We start from the raw sequence: 21,892 nt of genomic DNA on the forward strand, positions 1-21,892 counted from the left end.
CTTTGATTTTTATAGGAACTAATTAACTAGTTGCACTGCAGTTTTTGCTAATCCTTCGTATCCTGGAAGTGATTTGATGCAACTTTTTGCTCATGAAAAGAAAGAATAAAGAAAAATAATTCAAATTCACACAAAACAGAGCTGTTGATTCCAATTTGTTTGTCATGTCAAAGCTGTCGTCGAAGATGTTTTGTGACAAGCCGCCTGAGGAATCTACGACCCTGCTGCCGAACCGGCACAGCTGTGAATTGTGGCGCTCTGTGAAACGAAGATTGTGATGCAAATTCTTCAGGGAACAGATTCGTGTAGGAATGCATTGTGATCCAACCTCCCAGGCAATAGTCTGGTTCCACTGCAGAGGAGAAAGAGAGGGAGAGGGAGGGATGGAAAACAAGAGGAAACAATCTGTCATTCGTCTTCTTCGCAATTTGCCAAAGTTAAACGGTCTGATGGGAGGAGGGGGGGGGCAAGCAGTAATAATAAACATAACACACGACAAACACAATAAAAAATTGTGCACCATTTATGACGAGCTGGACGATCACATACACACAAGTCTGCTGAGAGAGCTGAGGCAGCGTTGATCAGATGTCTGCCAACCATTCGACCCAGCAGATGGTTATTGTATTGTCTCTGTTTGTTCCTGAGACTTTGGTGCCGACACAGAGAAAAAGGGCTTCCCTAATCATTTACTCGGCATAGGATAAACATTACATCTGACTCCAATGCTGAATGGATGGTTGCGGAAATTCAATTCCATTCGATGTTATTGTCATTCTACTGTGAAACAGTGCGGGGGTCACACAGTTTTCTAAACAACAGCAGCAAGAAACTTAAAAGAAAGCAAAGAAGGTCAAGTGACCTCAGTGGATTTTTACTGAAACACTCAGCGTGGTGATTACATAAAGAAGCCAACTTAGAGCTAAGAGTTCAGTATATAAGTATAAGTATACAAACTCTGCTGTTGGTCTCAAAATTCTTTAATTGGTCAACAGGCAAGCTCACACACACACACACACACACACACACACACACACTCACACACACACACAGCTTCATAAGACAAACAGGGCTGCTCCTGTCAGTCTACAGCTGCGCCCCTCCACAAAGTCACACAAGGCCCTGAAAGGACAAATGTTTGTTTCCCTCAGCAGAATTAATGAGGGCATCAGTTCCTGCCACCTCCGCTCTCCTGCACCGACAGGCTGCGCCCAGCTCCTGCTCTGCCTGGGCTTGAAAGCGAGAAGTAAATATTAGGACTTGACTATTTAGAAAGAGTTGGAAACATGCAGGGCCATGAGAGGGGCAGCAGGAGAAATGAGTGGCTCCACTGGCAGCACAACTGAAACGTGCTCCCCACAGGATGTGACAGAGATGTGTGCTAATTGCTTTAACCCCTCACACCTACTTGCTCCTTGTAATGGCCCTCCAGCTATTCCTCTTCAAATACAGATTAATCTCCCCTCACCTACATACATACTGTATTTAATAGGCTGGGCAGCTCTGAGAGCAGCGCAGTAATGAGGGCATGTTTGGTGAGACGCTAGCTCACGTGCTTAGTTAGCTTCATTGTGTTTTTTTTTTTTACATTGTGTTTAGTCCTGTGTCCTGAGGACGCCTCCACTTGCAGAGCATCGTACTGTGGTGTGTGAAGGATAGCCTGTGTGTGGACGCTGAGCATGGAGCTAGCCAGACAAAGAACAATGTTGTCTCTTCACCTCTTGGTGAACCAAGAAAACATTACAACATATCCAGAGTGTTTCTTGATTAAAAGAATGAATTGGAATCCATGTTGTCCTCTATCAGGATGGCTTGCTCTCATTTTTACTACATCAGGGACTATTTCTGCCTTATCCTGTAAGATCCACTGTTACTTCCTTTCTTGCATTCACTGTTGTGCATTGATCTAGACGTCAGTCACACTTTTGATGATGTCTTTTGGCTGCATATTTCTGCTCACACTGATGACGTATGTGTGTCTGATGTGGCCAGGCATTCACAGCACACTGTGTACAGTGTAGTCTTGTGTGTCCATGACCGCCTCCAAAAGTGGTTTGTGTGATTGGATTCCCAGTGCTTCCTGAATGTGTTCACACCTGTATTTGTAGCTGTGGTTGTCATCGGAGCACTCGTGACAGACTTTCGTGCCAGATCTGAACGGGCCCACCCAAACAGCGGTGGCGCTATTTGTACACATTTTAAGATGAGCATTTCCAGTATTTACTGATTCACTGATGTGCGAACACACACATCATGTGCGTGTTGGGAGAGAGGATTCAGGTGAAGCAGCGTAGTAGGCAGAAGCGGGGTGTCTCTGGGAGTGGAGGAGGTGAGGCTGAATATAGCAGCAGCAGTGACCGCTCCCCTCTTGGCTACATCAGCGTCTAGATTCAACAGCCCAGTCGAGGGTTGAGTCCATTCCAGCTGTAAAAGAGGCCAGTAAATCAGGCTGGCGTCAGGCTGCAGGTGTAATATAGTGGACCTGTGGCCTGTGGCTGAGGACTCTGGGTCAGAGACAGCATAGCGGACGGCTGTCTGCACTATGGTCGCTCCTCAGAGCTCCACCTACAAGAGGTAAACTGTGGTTTATTTAGTCTCTTCACTCCTGGGACAAAAAGACCAGCACTGAGTACTGGTCCTTACTAGAGTTACCAAAGACCTTTACTAAACACAAAAACTGCTAAATACATTTTATTGTCGTTGTGCTGTCTGTTGTTTTCAATAGGCTTTGTTGCTACGTAACCGTAAAACAAGTTGGAACAAACTGAAATGATTATTTGATTAAAGTACTGTAATGTAACCTTTTCTTTGTTAAGCATTACAAGGTTTAAATCCCTTTTCTTTGAGGGAATTTAAATTCTTGGGTGGGAAAGCTGCTCAAATTCAGCACATAATATGAGCCGAGATATATCTTTGCTGATTTGTCCTTTAAAAATCAGTGTAGCCCTAAATATTTCAGCACCTGTTGCACTTTCAGTAGCAGGTTATTAATGATTGATGGTGGCACATAGTTTCCAGTTGGGTATTCTTAAGTCGAAAAAAAAGTTCTCTTTTCCCACAGGGCGTGTCACCAATCAGACAATTCACAAATCAAATCAGGGCTGCAAACAGTGCTAATCACACATAATGGCTTTACTGGCTGCCCGTCCCCCTTCAGTTTTTTGCCAAATAAACGGTATTACCTCATTGAGGCTGAGAAATATGGAAGCAATTAAAGAGGGGGGGTTAATCTGGCTACCACTCAAAATTACCCTTATGTTACAAATGGAGGGGAGACTGAAACAAATGTGCGTGCGTATGAAGTTGATTCCCTCCTCACATCCGTTGCTTTTTCTTCCTATAAAAAATGGCTCTTTTAAATTGGAGCTCAAGTTGAAAGTTTTGTGAGGGCAAAAGATTGATTTACTGTGATGCGCTTGAGTTGCAGCAAGAGAAGAAATGTCTGATTTTCATGCCTCAGCCATTCATTTGAACGACTTGAGAGAACAGCGGCATTTCACCAGATCGGGGGGGATTTGAGCCGTGCACTGAGCCCAGATGGTCTATGTGCTTTAAGCCAAGGCTGTGTGCATGTTTCAGCCACTCAACAACTGTGGCTGTCGAAGGAAGTGGAGGAGCAATTTTAGCACTTAGGCCTCAACTTGTCCTCATGTTCCCGTGCTGAGCCTGAGTCGTCTGGGTTAACAAAATACTGAAAACAATGCGTGACAGTGATCAGCCGCCTCTTGAATAATTAACTGACGCAAAATGAAAACCTCTGAGAAGAATTATTCTCACATCCCAACCTCTGGGCCCCAGTCACAATGAGAGAAGAATATTTGTTAGAAATAAACAGGACCCACATCTGTTCTCAATATATCAATCTATATGACAAACAAAGTCCTTTTCCAACAGTGTCCACTACATTTATTTTAGAAAACTAGACACCGAAATAAAGGAATGCTCAAGTTGCACTGTGCTTCAAATCGAGATCCACAAATCAATTCAGAATGTAGTTTGTTCCAAATGTTTCCAGATTTTAACAATGAACTCATAAGAGCTGTTCCTCAGTTCAGAGAAATATTAAAGCTTGAATGAGTGAATTAACAATAAACATTTGTGACATATAAAGATACTGTAAATCTGGCTAACACATTGAAAAACAAACATAAAATGACCTCACTGTTTCCTTGCATCGATGGAAAAGTAATACAAGTGTTAATACTTATACTGTACTAATAATACCGGGCCATGCGTAACGTGACCTCTTTGCTCTCATGTTTTCTTTAATATCTCACCATGTTCTTAATATCTGCCATTAACCAGAGTCCTTTGATGTGCTCGCATGACATCAGTGAGCTTTGCAGCACATGACAGTTGACTGTTAGATTAGGATATTACCGGAGAAAAAATACTTCATGCAGGGTGATGAAATGCAAAGGCAATTGGCCTGACGCCTTGACTGATCTGTGGTCAGTGTAGGGGGGGGGGGGGCGGGCCGCTCCATTTATCAGATCATCACGGCTGATCTAAATGCTGCTAGCTGTGTGAATGTTTTTCTTCGTTGGTTCCTCTCACTGTGGCCTTAAACAGCGGCAAGTTTCATGTCAGAAATGTCTAAAACAGTCTCCGCCGTATTCTCCAGATAAGGCTGACACACACACACACACACACACACACACACACACACACACACACACACACACACACACACACACACACACACACACACACACACACACCCTCTATAACCGTGATGGAAGTCATCTTTACATTTGTGACCCTGAGTTCTCTCCTTGAATTATATGCTGAGGTTTACATAGTTTAACTCAGGCAGACACTGGGTAAACATGGCGGCGTTTCACTGATCTTCAAGTGAATAAAGCCGTTCCGCTACCCCCTTTAACCCCCCCCCCCCAGTAATGTTAGTTAGTTCTCTGCTTTTTCTCTGGGTCTGTTGACTCCTCAACCGAGGGTGCAGCCTGCTCTGTCGCCCCCCCGGCCAGATTTACTGTGATTACACGGACCACTGTTTACTTTTCCCAGCATACTTAGCTCACCATTTCTTTTATTCATATTAATTCAGTCTCACTCTTTCTCTCTCCCCGGCTCGTTTCATCTATCTTTCCTTTGATAGCTTACGCTGAGGCTCTGCCACCTACACAGGCACCGATTCACTTTGTGTTGAGATTATTGAAGTATAAATTTATCAGTTGCAGCAGTTTAAAGTCGAGTTTAGTCTGAAGATCAACAATGTTGTTTTCATCCCAAACAGCGTGGGATGTTGTTTAGCTTTATTAACTAAATAACTCTCTTATGGAGGGTGTTCAGTCTAAAACCTGAAAACACTTGAGGAAGAACGTGACAGAGCTGCTTTTATGTTAACTGGTGCATTAAAGGAACCGTCAAAAATCATCCTAGTTTTGCTGTTGATGTTGATTCATATGCCTTTATATGGCTTTGCTGCTCAGCTGTTCGTTACACACATGCTATCCTCATTTGTTTGCTGTATTAAATTGTGGGCTTATTGTGATTACTTTGGGAAACTCACCGTGACTCATAACAACACTTCAAATATGCACTTTAACTCAACTCCTGTTTGAAATATCTGACCATGGTGGTTGTAAAAATGAAAAGGTGCTTTAAACTGTAATGTTGCAGTCCCATGTTACTACTAATACTGTTCATTTTATATCTATTATTACTATTTTGTTATCTTTGGTTTCACATGGGTTAGTCTTACTCAGATTAGCAAAAATATTTATAATAGTTATAAGTAATTTTTTTGTTTTATATATGTTTTATATTTCAAGTCTTCCAGGTTTTCAGTATCACAATGATTTAATAAGAAGATAAAGCTTGGTTTGGTTTGTTCACTTGTGTTCTTTCATAAACAATCTAGACAATAACGCAGGTCCAGATATACAAAGAGACAAAAAACAAACATGGATAAAAAATAGGAAATAAAATAGTAAATAGCAAAAGCCATAAACAAACTGAGGGACGACAGGATAAAAGCATTAAGCAGTTTGTTTGTATTTTCCCAAAGCTTTTTGGTCAAACTAGTTTCCGACTACACACCATAAACTCCTGTCTGCTCCTCAGCCGTCCGCTGGTTTGTCTTTATCCTGGACGGTGCATGCTTTGCACGATCTGCTATCTCCCAGCAACGTGCCCGAGGACACACACACACACACACACACACACACACACACACACACCCACACACACACACACACACACACACACACACACCAAAACAAAAAATGGCCTTTAACAGCACATACTGCTGGGTTCCTATTTAAAGGCTGGAGGATGGGGGTGGGGGTGGGGGTGGGGTTGGGGTCCACAAAAGTCCATTTACAGTACGGGTCAGTACATCTGAAAGCCTTTACCACTCCAGCCAAATTCTTTGTCTCCTTCATTCACAGCTAGTTATCCAGACCGCAGGCTGCACAAAGGCAATTGGCATTATATTGTCCAGGCTGACATTAACCCCTGATATTTTCACTGCTCTCCATTAAAGTCCGCTTTTGCTTCTCTATTACCAGGCAATTCCCACAGAGCGAGGGGTCACACCAACCGTGGAGAGATACTCAGATACTTTCTGACAAAGACAGAGAGGAAGAAAAGAAACAGAAACTGCAGCGGCGATTAGTTCCGTTTTTTTGTCGTTTACTTTTGTTTTGTTTTCGTTTCGGACACAAAGGTCTTTAACAGCCCGGATGAGGGCCGCTCCTCGGAGGTTTTTTACCTGATCCCTTTCAAAATGGCTGCCCATTCATGTCCCATTCTCCTCAGTCACTCTTCCGCTCCACCACAGCTTTGTGTTGACAGATAGAAAAATGAAAGAATGTGGAGCAAATTAATATTACCAACAGGTTAGCACATTCAGGCCTTGAATGAAGTGTTTCATTGTGTGGATTTATGTCCAAGTGAGATATTTCAGAAGGGTTAGACTGAGGTCAGCTGAATAGTTGCACGTCTTAATGATAACAATGGTTGCTCAGAGGGTCAGCATTTCCAGACTAAAGCAGGTCTGACTTGAGGCCCTATCTGATCTTATGAGGCCTGATGAAATTACTCCATGGTGCTGTTCTGTGCCTAAAGCTTATCAAGTTGATTTCAACATTTAGCACAATTTAGAATATAAGTAAATTCATATTCATATATAGATTAAATGGACAGAAGATGTAAAAAGTGGAGGTCATTTTGTACCGTGGGTACTTAAGAGGGTCAAGAGTTCAGCCAGTTCCTTCACCGTCAGCACTCTCTCAAAGGAGCCTTAAACATTCCAGAGAGTATTTGACATGTTTAAAGCACACTTTAAAAACACTTTTAGAATTACAAAATGTGACATCCATCATCTAGCAGACACACTGACTTACATACACAGGCAAACTAATGCAGCTTTGGTGTCTTCACTTTGTCATCAACTGGTGGAGGACGCTCCGACTGTGGCTGAGCCACCTGTAGCAGAGGACATTTCTGTAGCAGTGAACCCAGTGACAGACAGCAGTGGGTGGACTCTTCCACACACACACACACACACACACACACACACACACCCTATTCTCTCCTACTGCCAGGCTGAGGAATGCCAGTGACTGTGGAGTCCTTGAGGCTGTCGACGGACAGGCCTGTGTGCAGACCCCCGCTCACCTGCACACAGCAGATCCTCCCTCCCCCCGAATCAAGAGACCACAGAACACTGTGTCCGTCCTCACTGCCCCTCTGGTTTTAGACTGTGGCTATGCAACAACATCCACCGATCGACTCTTTATATAAAATTTCTTAGAGTTCATTGTTCAGTTATTCGGACATACTACTGTGCATCCTCTTTGGTTCTCTGTTGGCTTTGGATGTGGAGTCACATTTCTCCTCATTACCTGAAATAGAAATGCCTAATCAACTCTCCTTAACCTATTTTTGTGTCTGAAAATGAAATTTAACAAAAGAGACGGCTGTGAATCAAGTCTAGCATAACTAAACGGCCACTAAAACCTAAATGACTGGTGATGGCCTTCACCTCAGCCTTGCTTTTCCACAGTATGTGGAGTTGTTTTGGCAGTTTCTGCGTGTGTCCACAGGCCGGGGTCAAGAAGTGTTACAGCTCCGGTGATTGTGCAGCTTGTGCAGGCTGGAGCTGCGATGTATCATGTGAGCTCACAGCATGGGCCCTACATCTTCCACAGCTATTTCTGTCAGTGTAAAATCATGAGAACCATTTTAGCCAACACAAGACTGGCCGGAGGGTAATATCTCGGCTCCACGCTGCGCCAAGTCTTTCCCCCTCTGACAGGTCAACAGTCTGGCTACACGTTCAAAATGAATTACATTTGTCTTTTTTTTATTTTTTTATTTGATGTGTGTCCACTAGCGGCCTGTGTCTCAGACAGATGAGTGTTTGAGTGTTAAAGCCGTGATGGGGGTGACAAAAATCCCTTTGCAATGGCCTTTGTGAGGAGGTGGAATGCCCAAACAAACACTTTCCCAGGGTTTGGGTAATTCAGAGAGCGATCCCAGTAGGCTGTCAGGTTGAACCCTGCAACTCATTACTGACTGCTGGGCTGATTTACAGTCTTAGGAAGCTGCAAGTTGTGGTAAACTGTTATTTTATAACACTTGGATTTGCAGTGAATTACAGTAAATGTTGCTTAGTTAAAAAACAATTAGCCTCAGAGGTTATGGATTTATCAAAGTGCTACACAGTATTTCATTGAAGGTGCAGTTTACAGAAAACCAGAAAAACATGCAATTTCCGTGTAATGATGGTGAAGATCATTTAATTATTTTATAAATACTTCTTTCTTTATTTCAGTATACAAAATAACAGTATGTACATCCACACAACAGTGGTTTACAAAATCCATGAGTTCAGCTCATGAAAAATAGAATATATTTTGAACTGCATATCAGACATAAAGGAGATAATGCGCCACTTTACAAAGTCCTTAATGCTCTTCTCTCAATCCACAGGGATACAGGCATGTCGAGATCCACAGAGGACGCCAGTGAGAGTCCAACACATCAACCACAAAAATGTTCCATGATTGAAAAGTACTTGAAGTTCCCTTTGTGTTCCCTTTTCCTCTATTGTCCATTGTTGAAGAGGAAAAAAGTTTTAATAGTACCTACAAAAGTACCACACGGATCCGTCAGAACCCTTCGATTTCCGTGGAATGAGGCCAAACTTAAGTCTCTACTGAGGGGAAAGGACATTCCCTCTCCTCCAGCATAAAATCCAATATTATTTCTTTTTATTAGAGATATAATAAAATAGACTTTCGGTATCCCCGTTAGGGGGATTTTAATCATTAACAAGACAAAGGAAATACCCAGGAGGACGGTGGTCTTCACATAAACTGGCACTGTCGCCGCACTATCCACGTCCAGGTCTGTGAAGTGAAGAAGCCCAGTTGGCAGATTTGATACAAAAATGATACTGACACAAGAATAGACCATTTCTCCTTGAGATACACATGCTAAGACAAAAGTAAGCCTTCTTGGTACTGTAGTGCTTTGGTTAATCTGTAGCCTCGGGTGGTTGGGTACACGTAGAGGGCTGCCGGTGCGGCCGGCACGGGGCCAGCACAGACTCATTTGCAGACGTATCTCTCCACGATCCGCTCGCACTTCTTGCAGGTTACGTAGCAGCACCAGTGGTACTTGCAGTGGCAGCGCTCCACCAGCTTCTCTGTGTACGGGTTGTAGCCACGGCCGCAGCACATCAGGTCGCAGCTGTCACTGCCGACGGAGGTTTTGTTGCACTGCCTGAAATAAACACAGACAAAAAAGTTAGACATTTTATTTTGTGTTACAGCGACACATTTTTTCTTCAACAAGATAGGAAAAGGGACGGGACACCCAGCTATGAAAGCAGACATGTTTACAGTTTGGTTTCCTGCCCAAGACAATTAAGTTTACAGCATCATTCTAAAATATTTTGTACAGTCTCAGAGCCCCAATAGTCCTTTAAAAGTGCTCGACTGACCAGTGTGTCTGGCCCTTTTGTCCAGTCCTTCTTACATTTTTTTCTCTTTCATTTTCTTTTTGTTTTGTCGTTACTGGGCAGTGGGTGCTTGGGAGCCTCTCATTTCAGAAGCCTGAGGCGTCTGAATGAGCAGAGAATGGTCCCGCCGTAAATCACACTGAATACACAGGGCTGCCCTGCCTTTCTTTAGCATGCCCTCCCCACTTAATTGCATTGTTTTATGATGGCAGAGTGTTAATGACCAGTATGGTGAGGGAGACGCTGGGCTGATGACTGCTGCGGGAGTGACGGAGGAGGAGGAGGAGGAGGGCCAAGAGTCATTGAGAATCTGAGACAGGTTTATTACATCAGTGGGAGCTGGGAAATAGACAAAAAACCCCACACAGTTATGCTTTGTCAGGGGCGAGATCTCATTTATATCACAGCTGTGCTCTAAGTGGAGCGAGAGGACAGCACTGTACATTTTGTGGTTCACATCTGCTGGTTTCGACAGAGGCACAATAATGTAATTTAAGATTAAAGCACTAGCTTCAATAGCGTGCCTCATCCCAGGGCCATGACACTTGCACCAGTGATCACACTTTATCCATTAGGAACAGCTGCTAAAATTCACTTTGCCTGCCCCAGATTCTCCTGTTGGTCAAAAAACACGGCTGTAGAGAGAGTGTCTGCCGCGAAAGGCTCAGAGCTAACAATGTAGACAGGAGCAAGGTCAGTTCAAATGTAGAAAGCAGAATAAAGAATCAAAAGAAGAACAAAAGAATAAAACGTCTACACAAGTGAGTGAGCAGTGAGCAAGAAATCAAAGCAAAACACATGATACTGTGACCATGTGATTGAGGTTTGAGAATTCCTCAGATACAATCGACCTAGACACCGGTGGGAATAATCGACACCCACACATGTACACTCAGAGTCACTCATACACAGTCATCAGCATCACACGCTCATGTAATGGCGTCAGAAAAGCAGGTGCCTCATGATTTGGCAAAAGCACTCATGTCGCAGACTGTGTGTGGCTGCTGAGCTATCAGGCTGCAGACATGGGACACGTTCGGCACAGAGAGTGCGTCTGACATGAAGCATGTCCTCTGGTTATCTGTGTAGTGGCCTATGGCTGAGGACCACATGATAAGTCAGTCATATGATGTGTGACATTTACAACATACAACAACGCCACACACCTCAGTGGTTTACCAAACCATGATCGCTAAAGCTATTCTTTTAAAGAGGGGTGCGTTTGGTTAAACAAGCTAACAGATGATCAGTGGAGATCAAGTTTTTATAGTAACAGAGAAAGTTATGTTAGCACACAAGTCATCCTCCTGAGCCACGGGATTCAGCACTTAACAATAAAGCCCGAGTTACTACCTGTCGTTCTCAACGCATTTATGGAAAGTTGGGAAATTCAATAAACTAGCAAGAAAACGTGGAAAATTTGTGCCGTATTCCTTTGATGTTGGTTAGCCAGATCAGAGTCAGAGCCTCCGAGCACAAACCAACAGCAGTAAAGGCCGTCCCAAATAAAACACTGGAGCTGAATGGTGTAAATAAACCTTTATCTTTGGGGGACCATTAACTATTTCCCCATTTGTGTGGTACTCTCCAATCGATATCAGCTCGAGTGCACTCAGTCCTAAGAATAACTGCATTAGTCGTCGTGTTAGATAGCAGGACAACAACTCCAGTCACAGAGGCCTTTTCAGTGCCACGTGGTCAGACAGGCCACAGACGGAGCACTCCCAGGAGCCGCTGGGTCTTATCAGCCAGCCTGCAAACTAAACGGTGCTACCAGGCAGCGCAGCACTTCACTAGAGTCAACATCCTGGATGAAGCAGACATCCAGGATTTGCAATTTCCTGTTTGTCAGCTGCGTGGGTCTGTCACCAGCATGAGTCAAACTGATAAATCTAACGACAGAGAACTATCACTGCTACCACATATCGCCCTCTTTCTCATGCACTCATGCACACAGTTAACACAATGATGTGACGTGGCAGTCTCACCTGTCCTGTGTGCCAACAGAGCCCTGTTTGTCGTTCTTGGTACAGAAGTCCGGGGAGCTCTGCAGGTAGACCAGCTCGTTCTCCCTCACCGGCCTGATGTCAATGTCTTTGGGTACCAGCTGCTTGCGTGTCCCCATAGGCCGGTGAACCACTTTGGTAGCAGACAGGTACTTGGTCTTCAGGTCCATGGCGATCTCCCTCAGGTCCTGCAGGCCTCTCCAACAGGTCCTTATGGAGCAGGAGCCTGACACACCGTGACATTTACACTTCATCACCAGCGCATCTCTCAGTGCCTAGACATAAGGACGGAGGACATGGAGGTCAGATAGTGCAGATCGCTCTTTGTGAGACTGACATTCATACAGAAAAAACACAATACAGACTGTCCAGTTTAAAAAACACTGAAAACATCTTCGGAAACAACATCTTTGCTTTAGACTCAAAATCTGGCCATATTGCTTACTTGTCTTCCGACTTCACTGTTGTGTAGGTGCATCAGCTTGTTGGCGTGGGAGCCTGCACGCTTCATCTTCATGGGAGCATCAGAGAACTTGGAGCCCATTATCAAACCGTAGTGAAGGTTGTCAGCACAGCCACCCCAGCGATAGCCAGGCTCTGGGATCTCAGCAGGAATAGGACCACACGAGCACAGCCGCAGGTCTCCGGTGGTGCACGCCCGTGCTATGGTGTGGCTGATGGTTGCTGCTGACAGGGCGTAGACAAACGCAGCCTCTCTTGTTCCTGCCGAATCAGATAAAAAACCCAACTTATAGAGGTGACAATGGAAGACACCAGGTTCTTTAGACCCTGACCCTGTAGGTCAGCCTAACAGGAATTATCTTCACTGGTCACTAGCAGTTGTAGGGCTGCATCTGACAATTATTTTCATCATCACTGCTTTAATCAGGTCGTTTTTTGATCTATTAAATGTCAGAATATTGTTTCCAGTATATATATATATATATATATATATATATATATATATATATATATATATATATATATATATATATATATATATATATATATATAGTTATAATATAAGTTTCCTGTCACAATTTCCTAAAGTCCAAGATGATATCATCAGCTGTCTTGACTTGTCAATCAGCAGTAAAATCACACAAGATAAAGAAAAGCAGCAAACCGTCACAATTTAAATGTTGGAACAAGTGAGAGTTTGGCAAGTTTTTGATTATTAAAACAGTTGTATTTTTTGCGTGCACTGATTTCAGCTTCAGTTTCAGCTCTAGCAGTAATTAGCTACAAAACAGCTGTGGATTCAAACATTTAATACATGAAATAATATGTCCTCCGTATTGGGAGCTACAGTTTCAGTGTCTGAATATTTACACTCTCAACTCTAGTTTTCAGAAGCTGCAGGTTTTCATACTTTTGACAAGTTACTGCTCAGCTATCATTTGTTATAATGTATGCGTGTAGTGGTCAGCTTGCATTCCAATGATAAAAAAAAAACCAAATCTAAAGAAAGTTCTCCTACTGCTTCTGCTATATAATCAAGTGCTCTGCCTTCTTTCCATCTCAGCTTCCTGCCGTCTCAGTGAAAAGAGAGAAATGATTGAGTGCACAAAATGAGTCCATCACTGCTCATGCTGTAACACAGAGTGAGCACTGATGTAATTGGTGGTGATGTGTGTACATCGAAGACACATATGTTAAAGGCCGGAGAGCAATTGGAAGTAAGGGAAGGAATTATACATGGCCGTGGGCTCGTTACATCAAAGCCAACCCTGGACAGAGATGAGCCATTTCCTGTTCAGAGCAGACTGTTCATTTGGCAAATGGCAGCCAAGTCCTTCCTGAGGAGCCATGCACCCCCCCACCCCCCCACCCACAGTCTCTGGTTGACTCAAGGTCCTTTTGGCAATACAGTCAGACTGCAACGCAACCAGGCAGGCAGTCGTATTATGCTGTGGATTTCATAAAAAACAAGCAGATTATTGTATCCTACAGAGTGTTCACATGTTGGGGCGGGGCGTCGTGGGGGGGGTTCCTGTGATGGCTCCTCAGAAATAAATGATCGGGTAATATGGCTGCCAGCAAAAAAGTGGAAGATGAGGCAACATGTCATCTTAAAACCAGAAATCATTTTTGATAAGAACATAATTCTGCATCGAAGTTCTCTAGATAGCCGTCATGTTCCAACATACAGATACATCTGTTGTGGCGTCTGAGCCCAGACACCATTACAGAGCTGAGAATCATTTCACCAGTTACTGTAAACTCAACGGCAATATATGCAGCAGTTAATGACCTTGGTTTTGGGTATTCGCTGAAAGTCAAGCGTGACCATAAACATTAGAGTCTTGTGGGTAGAAAACTTGGAGCAGCTTTTTGGAAACAACAGCGTCCGTGCTGTCATTCCAAACTGTTAACGATCATACCTCTGTCGAGGTCTGGCCGATACTTCGGGGCATCAACGGGGATGTCGATGGAGGAGCAGTTCCAGCGCATATCAGCAAAGGTCTTCTGACATGTTTTCTTGACTTCGCGGGCAGCCTGAATGATGGTCTGCATGAGCTCCAGGTTGCTGCGGCACAGCTGAGCTTGGGAGGACACCATGCCGGGCATCAGCTTACAGTGTTGGGTCTGGTTGATGTGTAAAGATGTAGGAGTGTGTGATAGTGCTCTGCAGGGAGGGGGGTACACAAACAAGAGGTTCTGATCAGTACGCAACATACAGTACGTATCTATTACGTAATATGATAATGTGATGATTGCCTAATCACAATTTTTGTTTTATGAGCAGAGTTGTCATGTTCATGTGAATAACAAAGCATGCTGGGAGTCTTAGCGAGCGTGGCGTGTTAGCGATTTGAGGATCTTGTACACATTTCAAGCCTCTGAGACACATCAGTTTTGAGTAAACAATTGAAAAATCCAAGCATAGTGCTTCAGGCAGGGAAATATGTTGGCACGCACTGCAGAGAAGAACCATCTTATCACATGAAAATCCCAAAGGAGAGTCAGCTGGGGATTCATAAAATACAGTGACACATCCTTGGCACGAGGCTTTTCTTTTGTTAAAGCATAGAAGAGGCCTCAAAATATGCAAAGAAAATAATAAAAAAAACACACCACTAAATTCTGATCCACAGTCAGATGAAAAAATACACGGATCATTTCCATCTGCATTCTCTGCTACAGGTAGTGCTGTCCTCTGTGGCCTCGGTTTAACAGGAATGATCTGTTTAAAGACTATTAAAGTGTGCACACGTTTGATTTAAACAATCTAAACTTATTGAGGGTTAACTTAACAGAGAAACCACAGGCAGAGCAGGTTAGTTCTGATCTCTGCTTTCTGTGTGTTGCACTCTGCTGAGAGTTCGTGAGAACCAGGCAGCGCCGCCTGCACCTTGGCCTGTTTTGCATTAGGGGCCGGGGGGCCGCCACTCTGTGCCCAGCGATAAGCTGTGACTCCGCTGGGCTCGTGGTAACCCAGCACTCACAGGTGTTTACAGCCGCATCTGTTTTGCATTGCACCGCCGTGCATCATCAAGACTGTAAGACTTCTCACTTAGATTTAGCACATGCCATCCAGGCTCTCATGGGCACATCTGCTTAAGCATTACAAACGTTCATTCCGATATCTCATATCTCTGGTAAAGCCAATGCAGAAAGCTGTGTTTTCACAGCGATCACACAGAAGGCTCAGGGATAAAAGCTGAGATAAAGAAGTGCACAACACAACACAACACAACACGCTTACCATAAAGAAAACCTCAGGGTTTGGAGGAATACAAAACAAAACCAGCAAAACATTCAATTGAAACATAAATAAATTCAAAACATAGCAACATGGGAGTTTTATGGACTTTCCAAAATGATTGTGAAAGTGACTGTTTACTTTGACTCCACCATAAAGAGTGTGGAGCTCAGTAGGAGCAACATGTGTGTTAACATTTATGACAAAGCAGCTTCCTTCTACAGCACGCTATTTTTACATTGATTGACTGACTAGACTACACACAGTCACTGGCTCTGTCTGCGCTGCCATGACACCTCGTCATCTCTGTCTTCTGCTCTCATCTTATTACTCTCATATAGCAGGGGGGGTGGCGAGGGGGGGTGCGCGTGCCGTCTCCTTTTACTGCAGCTGCATTAAAGTTAATAAAACAAAGAGGTTTCCATTTATATCCTGAAGACTTGCCAGCTAATCTACTGTCCACCCCACCGATCAGGAGCAAAATGAGGAATGTTGGGGCCCATTTCAAAGCTGCCATGAGCCCTTCACTCCATAAAACACTGAGACACGTAACAAAGACACACACATGTGAAGCAGTGCAGAGACGGTGACGGGCCCGAGGGACGAGATGACAGTACTTACAGCCATTTGATGCCGGAGCAGACCTGAGACAGCAGCAGAGCCGTCAGCACACCGAGAGGCAGGACCTGAGAGCTGCTCCTCATGGTTGGACAGGGGCTCCACTTCACACACAACACTGACACAAAGGGCTGTTGGCTTCTCGGCTCTCACTCAAAAGTCAGCGCTCATGGCACGGCGTCCTCCTCTAAACCCTGCAATAAATTACACAAATATTATCAGCGTGCCAATAGTCCCATTGTCTGATCGTTCTTCCTTGACACATAGATGAGTAGTGTTTAGGAAGAACTTTTAAAAACAGACCAAATCTAATGACAGAGAAATCAGTTTAAGGAATTTTATTTTAGTTCAGTGATCTCAAATATTACACACACACACACACACACACACACAGCAAATAAAGAATAACTATGACAGGAAAAATGGAAATGAGCAAACTAGAGAGAAATACTTTCTACAAAGTTCATTGTCAGCCATTGTAAAGGCTGCTGATTGTAACACAGCAACTCAGCCTGCATGCAAATAACACGAGAAACGAGACAAATAAGAGCAATGAAGCCTTAAAGACTCATTTACATGCTGACAAAGGGCCCAGTGCTGCCTCTGTGGCAGCAGGCAGAAGCCTGACTCTCCTTGGTGAGGTTTCAATGATTTTACTCTACTTTATGATGCTTTGGAATCACCTGTAGTGTTTCTATATCATACACTAGAGGAGTCCTGAGATACCAGGCTGACTGCTGAAGCTGTGTTCAGCATCTCGCTGTCTGCTGGGAGGTTTAACTAGATGGAGACAATCACTTCACTTTGAGCTAAACTTTGGGACACAAGCATCCAGACAAAGAGGCTCTATTTCCTGTGACTTGGCGCTCAGAAGCTCGCGGGTTTATTTTAGGCCGTAGCTGAGTTTGTTGTCACCTCTGCTCCACTTGGAGAAATGTGAGGAATGTTAAATATAGTGACAGTGAGGACAGCGGCGCAACAAGTGGACGGGACGGCGCATCTGCGGGGTCCCACAGGGCCCAGGGCCCCTGATAAGAAATCTCTTTGAGGGGGGGGCTCAAAGTGAGCAGCAGGTAGCTGATAAAGGGCCTTTTTAAGCACGAGTTCCGCTGATTGGAGGAGACGCGCCCGAAACTCAGTGAAACCCTGCAATTAATTATTGAAATGAGCCAACTGAAACTGTCCTGTTGCTCTTCACTGTGAAGCACCGCGATCCTGACCGCGCAGCAATGATCCTGTGATCCACTGGATTCAAATAAAACATTTCCCATTTCCACAGGCTGGCGTCTCCTCTGTTTAAAGAAGCTTTACTGTTTCAATGTACATTCAGCCAGTGGCCAAGTGGCCTAATGGTAGCTCCTGTTTCCCCCCAAAAGATAAAGACTGATAGTCACACACACACACACACACACACACACACACACACACTGTCCGATGTGTGTCTCGTAAGGTCCAGATAAAGTAACTCAGTGGACTATTAATCACATTCCCCAACGATCTAATTAGTGCAGATTAACTAACAAGGTCAGACAAGGATAATTTTCTACCAGACTCATATTAATGCTGTTTGCCTGAGTCTGAACACGGACTAGAGTGACTGCGGTCACTTTCCAGACACAGGTTGCAGTGAAGTTGTGAAATTCAGCCTAAAACACAACTATAGTTCTCTGCAAAGTAAAGTCAGATAAAAGGCTGCAAACCAGGAGGATTCCTCCGCACTCTTCCTCCAGCAGACAGCTCCTCCGCAGCCAGGCGGCAAACGGTGCCATCAAATCTTCAATCCACAACATTAAAGTGATCTACAGCGCGTAAAGACGCGGTGCCCGCTTTACTTCTCCACCCGCCACACGGGCTCAGCTCACCTCTGCCGCGGCGCGCTCCCAGCTGGACCAAACGAGGGCACAAGAAGGAATAAATAAAAAAAAAAGTAATCTCAGCAGGTCGGAGTATCCTTTCCAACAGAGAGCCGGCTGTGCGCGTCGGTATCAGCCAGACGCGTGAGGAAAATCCAGCATGAGGAGGTCGAATAGCTCCGGACAGGTACGCATGGTGTGTATCAGAGCGACGTCTGTGTGTGTGTGTGAGGGGGGGGGGGGGGACAGAGAGGTCTGAGCAGAGCAGAGGGAGTGAGCCTAAGTGGGGGCAGACTCAGCTCTAAAGTACCCCTGCCCTGCTTTGATCTCACTGCTGATGTCAGAGCAGTATTAGCATAAGAAAGCGGGCTGCGCCGGGCCAGAGCGCGGCCACTGCAGCCCACGCCATCACAGTGATTTTATCCCACTGTGGAGCGGTCCGTGGCCTTCCCACAGGGAGGAGAAGTGAGTTACTGTGTGTCTGGGATGATGAATGCTCCTACGGGCTAGTGACCTTATTTTAATGGTATTTTTATAGCTGCTCTGGTATCAGACTCCCATAAAATGCCATTAAAGATTCCTGAAGTTCTCAGAGGACACTTTGTTGTGACCTTATCATTGTGCTTAATACTGGCCTATATTTTCAAGCCACCAGTCATTCTATACGGGGTATTACATGGCTTTAAAATATTAGAGTTAGACTAAACTGGTAGAAAAATATAAAACCTAATAAGGGTCATCATAAAAAGTGTTTTTGGACTATAACAACAGTTCTTAGACTGAAGAGAAGATTTAGTATTTTCTTTTAATGCATTCTTTTCAAATAAAGCATTTATGTGGTTTTAAATGGTGCACTGTAACACAGTAATAATATTATTTGTAGCTTTAACTGAAGTAACAATAAGTCCACAATGGGACATTCATGTATAATCAATTATTTTATATTTAATTCATAAGGCATCAAATCATACACAGACACACAGCTACAGAGCGTATTGGTCCAAATGAATGAACGAAAGTGCCGTTATTGTTCCAGTTAGAGAAATGAAATAGGAATTGTTGTGTGTGTGCTCAGATCAAATGTACAGCTTTGTGGAAAAATACAGAATAATTCAATCATTCTGCTACAGTTCCTACCTAATCTGTCCGTGTCTCATGCTTTTCATCCAAATCCATTTAGTACATTTACATTCAGGCAGTTTTGCTTATGATCTTTTTCTGTTTCTTTTGCGCGCTCAGACCAGTACAAAGAGAATTACAACCAAACTTCAGTAACGGCTCGGAGGGAGGAAAGCTCTTTGGTGAGTAAACAAATTACCTTTCTGATTATTTTTTCTAAAGGCGATGTTAAAGGAAATGACACAGGCACAGGCACACCCTATCTGCACTGAAATATAATGTGTTTTCAAGATAATGTAAATTTGACATCCGAATAATTTCCAATTTGAACATAAATTATGCTCTGAATTCAACATGACACTAAAAACATATTTATTAAATACAATGTGATATGATATTGTGGTATTCCAAGCACACGCACACACACACACACACACACACACACACATTCTATCCAACATATGTTCTTTAAAACATTTTTAAATAAAACCTTGCTAAAGTTACATGGAGTTCAGTTCTCCTGCACTGGCTGGTTTCCTTGAATATTAACCACACTGTAAGTGATACGCTGCAGAACCAGCTGTGGGAAAGTAATGTATAGTTTCCCTGAGAATCTGCTGCACCTCCAGCGCTCAGACAAAGGCAATAGTGAGCTGTTGTCCAGACCTTGACCTTGCAACTGGTATAGCTAACATGGCTGGCCTGCTCCACCGGGAACAGCAGATCAGGTGTTGTCATGCTGTCTCTGGAGCAGACACATTCACAGACCACAACAAGACCCCTTCCTCTGGGAACGCCCGGATCTCGTGTCTAAATCTGTTGGCCAAACAGGGTCCACAGCAACCTTTTACACACGGCGTGACGGCCCCATATGTATGTATCTTATTTACAGTGGGGCTGTGATTCTGGTTCCAGAGAGACTCAATGTGTTTTACATGGCAGTCAACTGTGAATGGGCACAGGTCGGAGCGTGTGTGGGAGTCGTGGAGCTTCCAGCAGGACCGGGCCCGTCTACAGAGAAACTTTTTACACTCAGGCGCTCCATTCCTGAGCTAGGATCAACACACAGCCCCTTGATGTTCACGTCTCACCTGCCAAGCTACATAGAGCGGGGAGACACCCTCTGAGGGAGACAGGGGGGGGGATCAGTGAGCTGCGAGTTCATGATAATGAAATAACTCATGTCACATAACAGAGGAATCAGAGCTGAGTTATGACAGATAATCCACATGTAGGATCAGAACCAGCTTTTACGGAGATAATGTTACAGTTACATTGTCCCTTTTAGCTGTCACAATAATCAGCTTTTGACATGGTTGAATTACGGGTGAAAAAGCCACAACATGTCTATACAAAGATGACCCATTTATAGTAAAGACATTTTCCAAAGAACTTACATTTAATTTCTTTTTTTTCCTTTTTTTTTTTTTTTTTACTAGTTTTACACTATTGTTTAATCCAGATGTGGTTTGAGCCTGAGCTGGAAGTTTATTTTCAAATGAGTTGCAATCAGTAAATCAGATGAGCCCCTCTGATTATGGGACATCAGTGAAATGTTTCAACAATCTAAAATGTAAATGCAGATAAACAGAAAGTGTAATTTATTTGCTGTTGGTAAAACACTGCATGGAGGCTACAAACTCTACGTGCTGTAGTCACAATTCACGTGTTGCAAAAATACTGTCACAGATCAAGCAAAATACGCAATTTGTAAATTGAGTGAATGGAGAACAGAGCGAGCCGAGCTCTGGCTGAGTACAGCGCCAGTGTTTGGGAGGAAGGCGTCCTCGGGCTCTCAGCGTTGAGCCATTGTCCTTCAGGTCTCGAGAGGATCGAGCCAATATCACAAATCTGGGGGGGAAGTAAGGACACTCAACTTTCCCCCAGGAGGATCAGAGCCTGAATGGGTGCAGAGTTACTATTATGCCCCTGGAAAATGCTCCCATCAGGATTCGCAGGAAACCAAGCTGGGCTCTGGCGAACGGTGTGGATCTGTGACTTAGTTGGCAAAAGAAAATGTTTAATGTTCATTTTTTTCCGTTGCTGTTTGAAATGTTTCAAGATGATTTAAAAGGGAGGAAAAAAACAATTAAATAGATGGTATGTTCTCAACTCTGTTCAGTTTGATTGCCAAACCCTCATCACACAACCAGAAAAAAAAGATTTCCACGAGCACTCTGCCATGTTTTTATTTTAGAATCTAGTCCCTTTGATTTGGATGATTTTTGATAAAATGATTGAAATATGAAAACCACAATGATAAACTAATAAAGGTCGAACTCTCTGATGAGGTACGCTCGTTTCTGCCTGTCCGGCCTGTCCTCTATTAACCACAGAACCCGTTTGACCACGGATAATTTTCCCTTGAGAATTAGAACCAGGAGTTTGATTAACAGCCATCATAAATGCAATAAAGCAAGAACTTAAAAGGGAATTTTAAAATGGAAACGCTCAGTGAACCATATCCGTAACGCTCACTTCTCATCTCGTCTCTTATCTGCTCGGCTCTGCCTCCAGATAATTATTGACAAATAACACAAACATCATGTTCTATCAACAGCACGCCGAAAGGGTGAAGAGTGTCAGGTCAGACCCGCAG

At 43.8% G+C, this 21,892-nt stretch overlaps 1 protein-coding gene across 1 annotated transcript; it reads right to left on the reverse strand.

Moving 5' to 3' along the window:
* Positions 1 to 8,823: 8,823 nt before the first annotated feature.
* On the reverse strand, positions 8,824 to 18,394 carry wnt11 (wingless-type MMTV integration site family, member 11). The gene is made up of 6 exons (XM_070843532.1): positions 18,184 to 18,394; positions 16,325 to 16,515; positions 14,382 to 14,626; positions 12,443 to 12,720; positions 11,980 to 12,272; positions 8,824 to 9,753 (listed from the first exon to the last, which is right to left on the reverse strand). The coding sequence occupies exons 2-6, from the start codon at positions 16,405 to 16,407 to the stop codon at positions 9,579 to 9,581; spliced, it is 1,074 nt and encodes a 357-aa protein (XP_070699633.1). The 5' UTR covers positions 16,408 to 16,515; positions 18,184 to 18,394; the 3' UTR covers positions 8,824 to 9,578.
* Positions 18,395 to 21,892: the final 3,498 nt, after the last annotated feature.

This window comes from Pempheris klunzingeri, chromosome 14 (genome assembly GCF_042242105.1).
Source record: "Pempheris klunzingeri isolate RE-2024b chromosome 14, fPemKlu1.hap1, whole genome shotgun sequence".
Classification (NCBI taxonomy): domain Eukaryota; kingdom Metazoa; phylum Chordata; class Actinopteri; order Acropomatiformes; family Pempheridae; genus Pempheris; species Pempheris klunzingeri.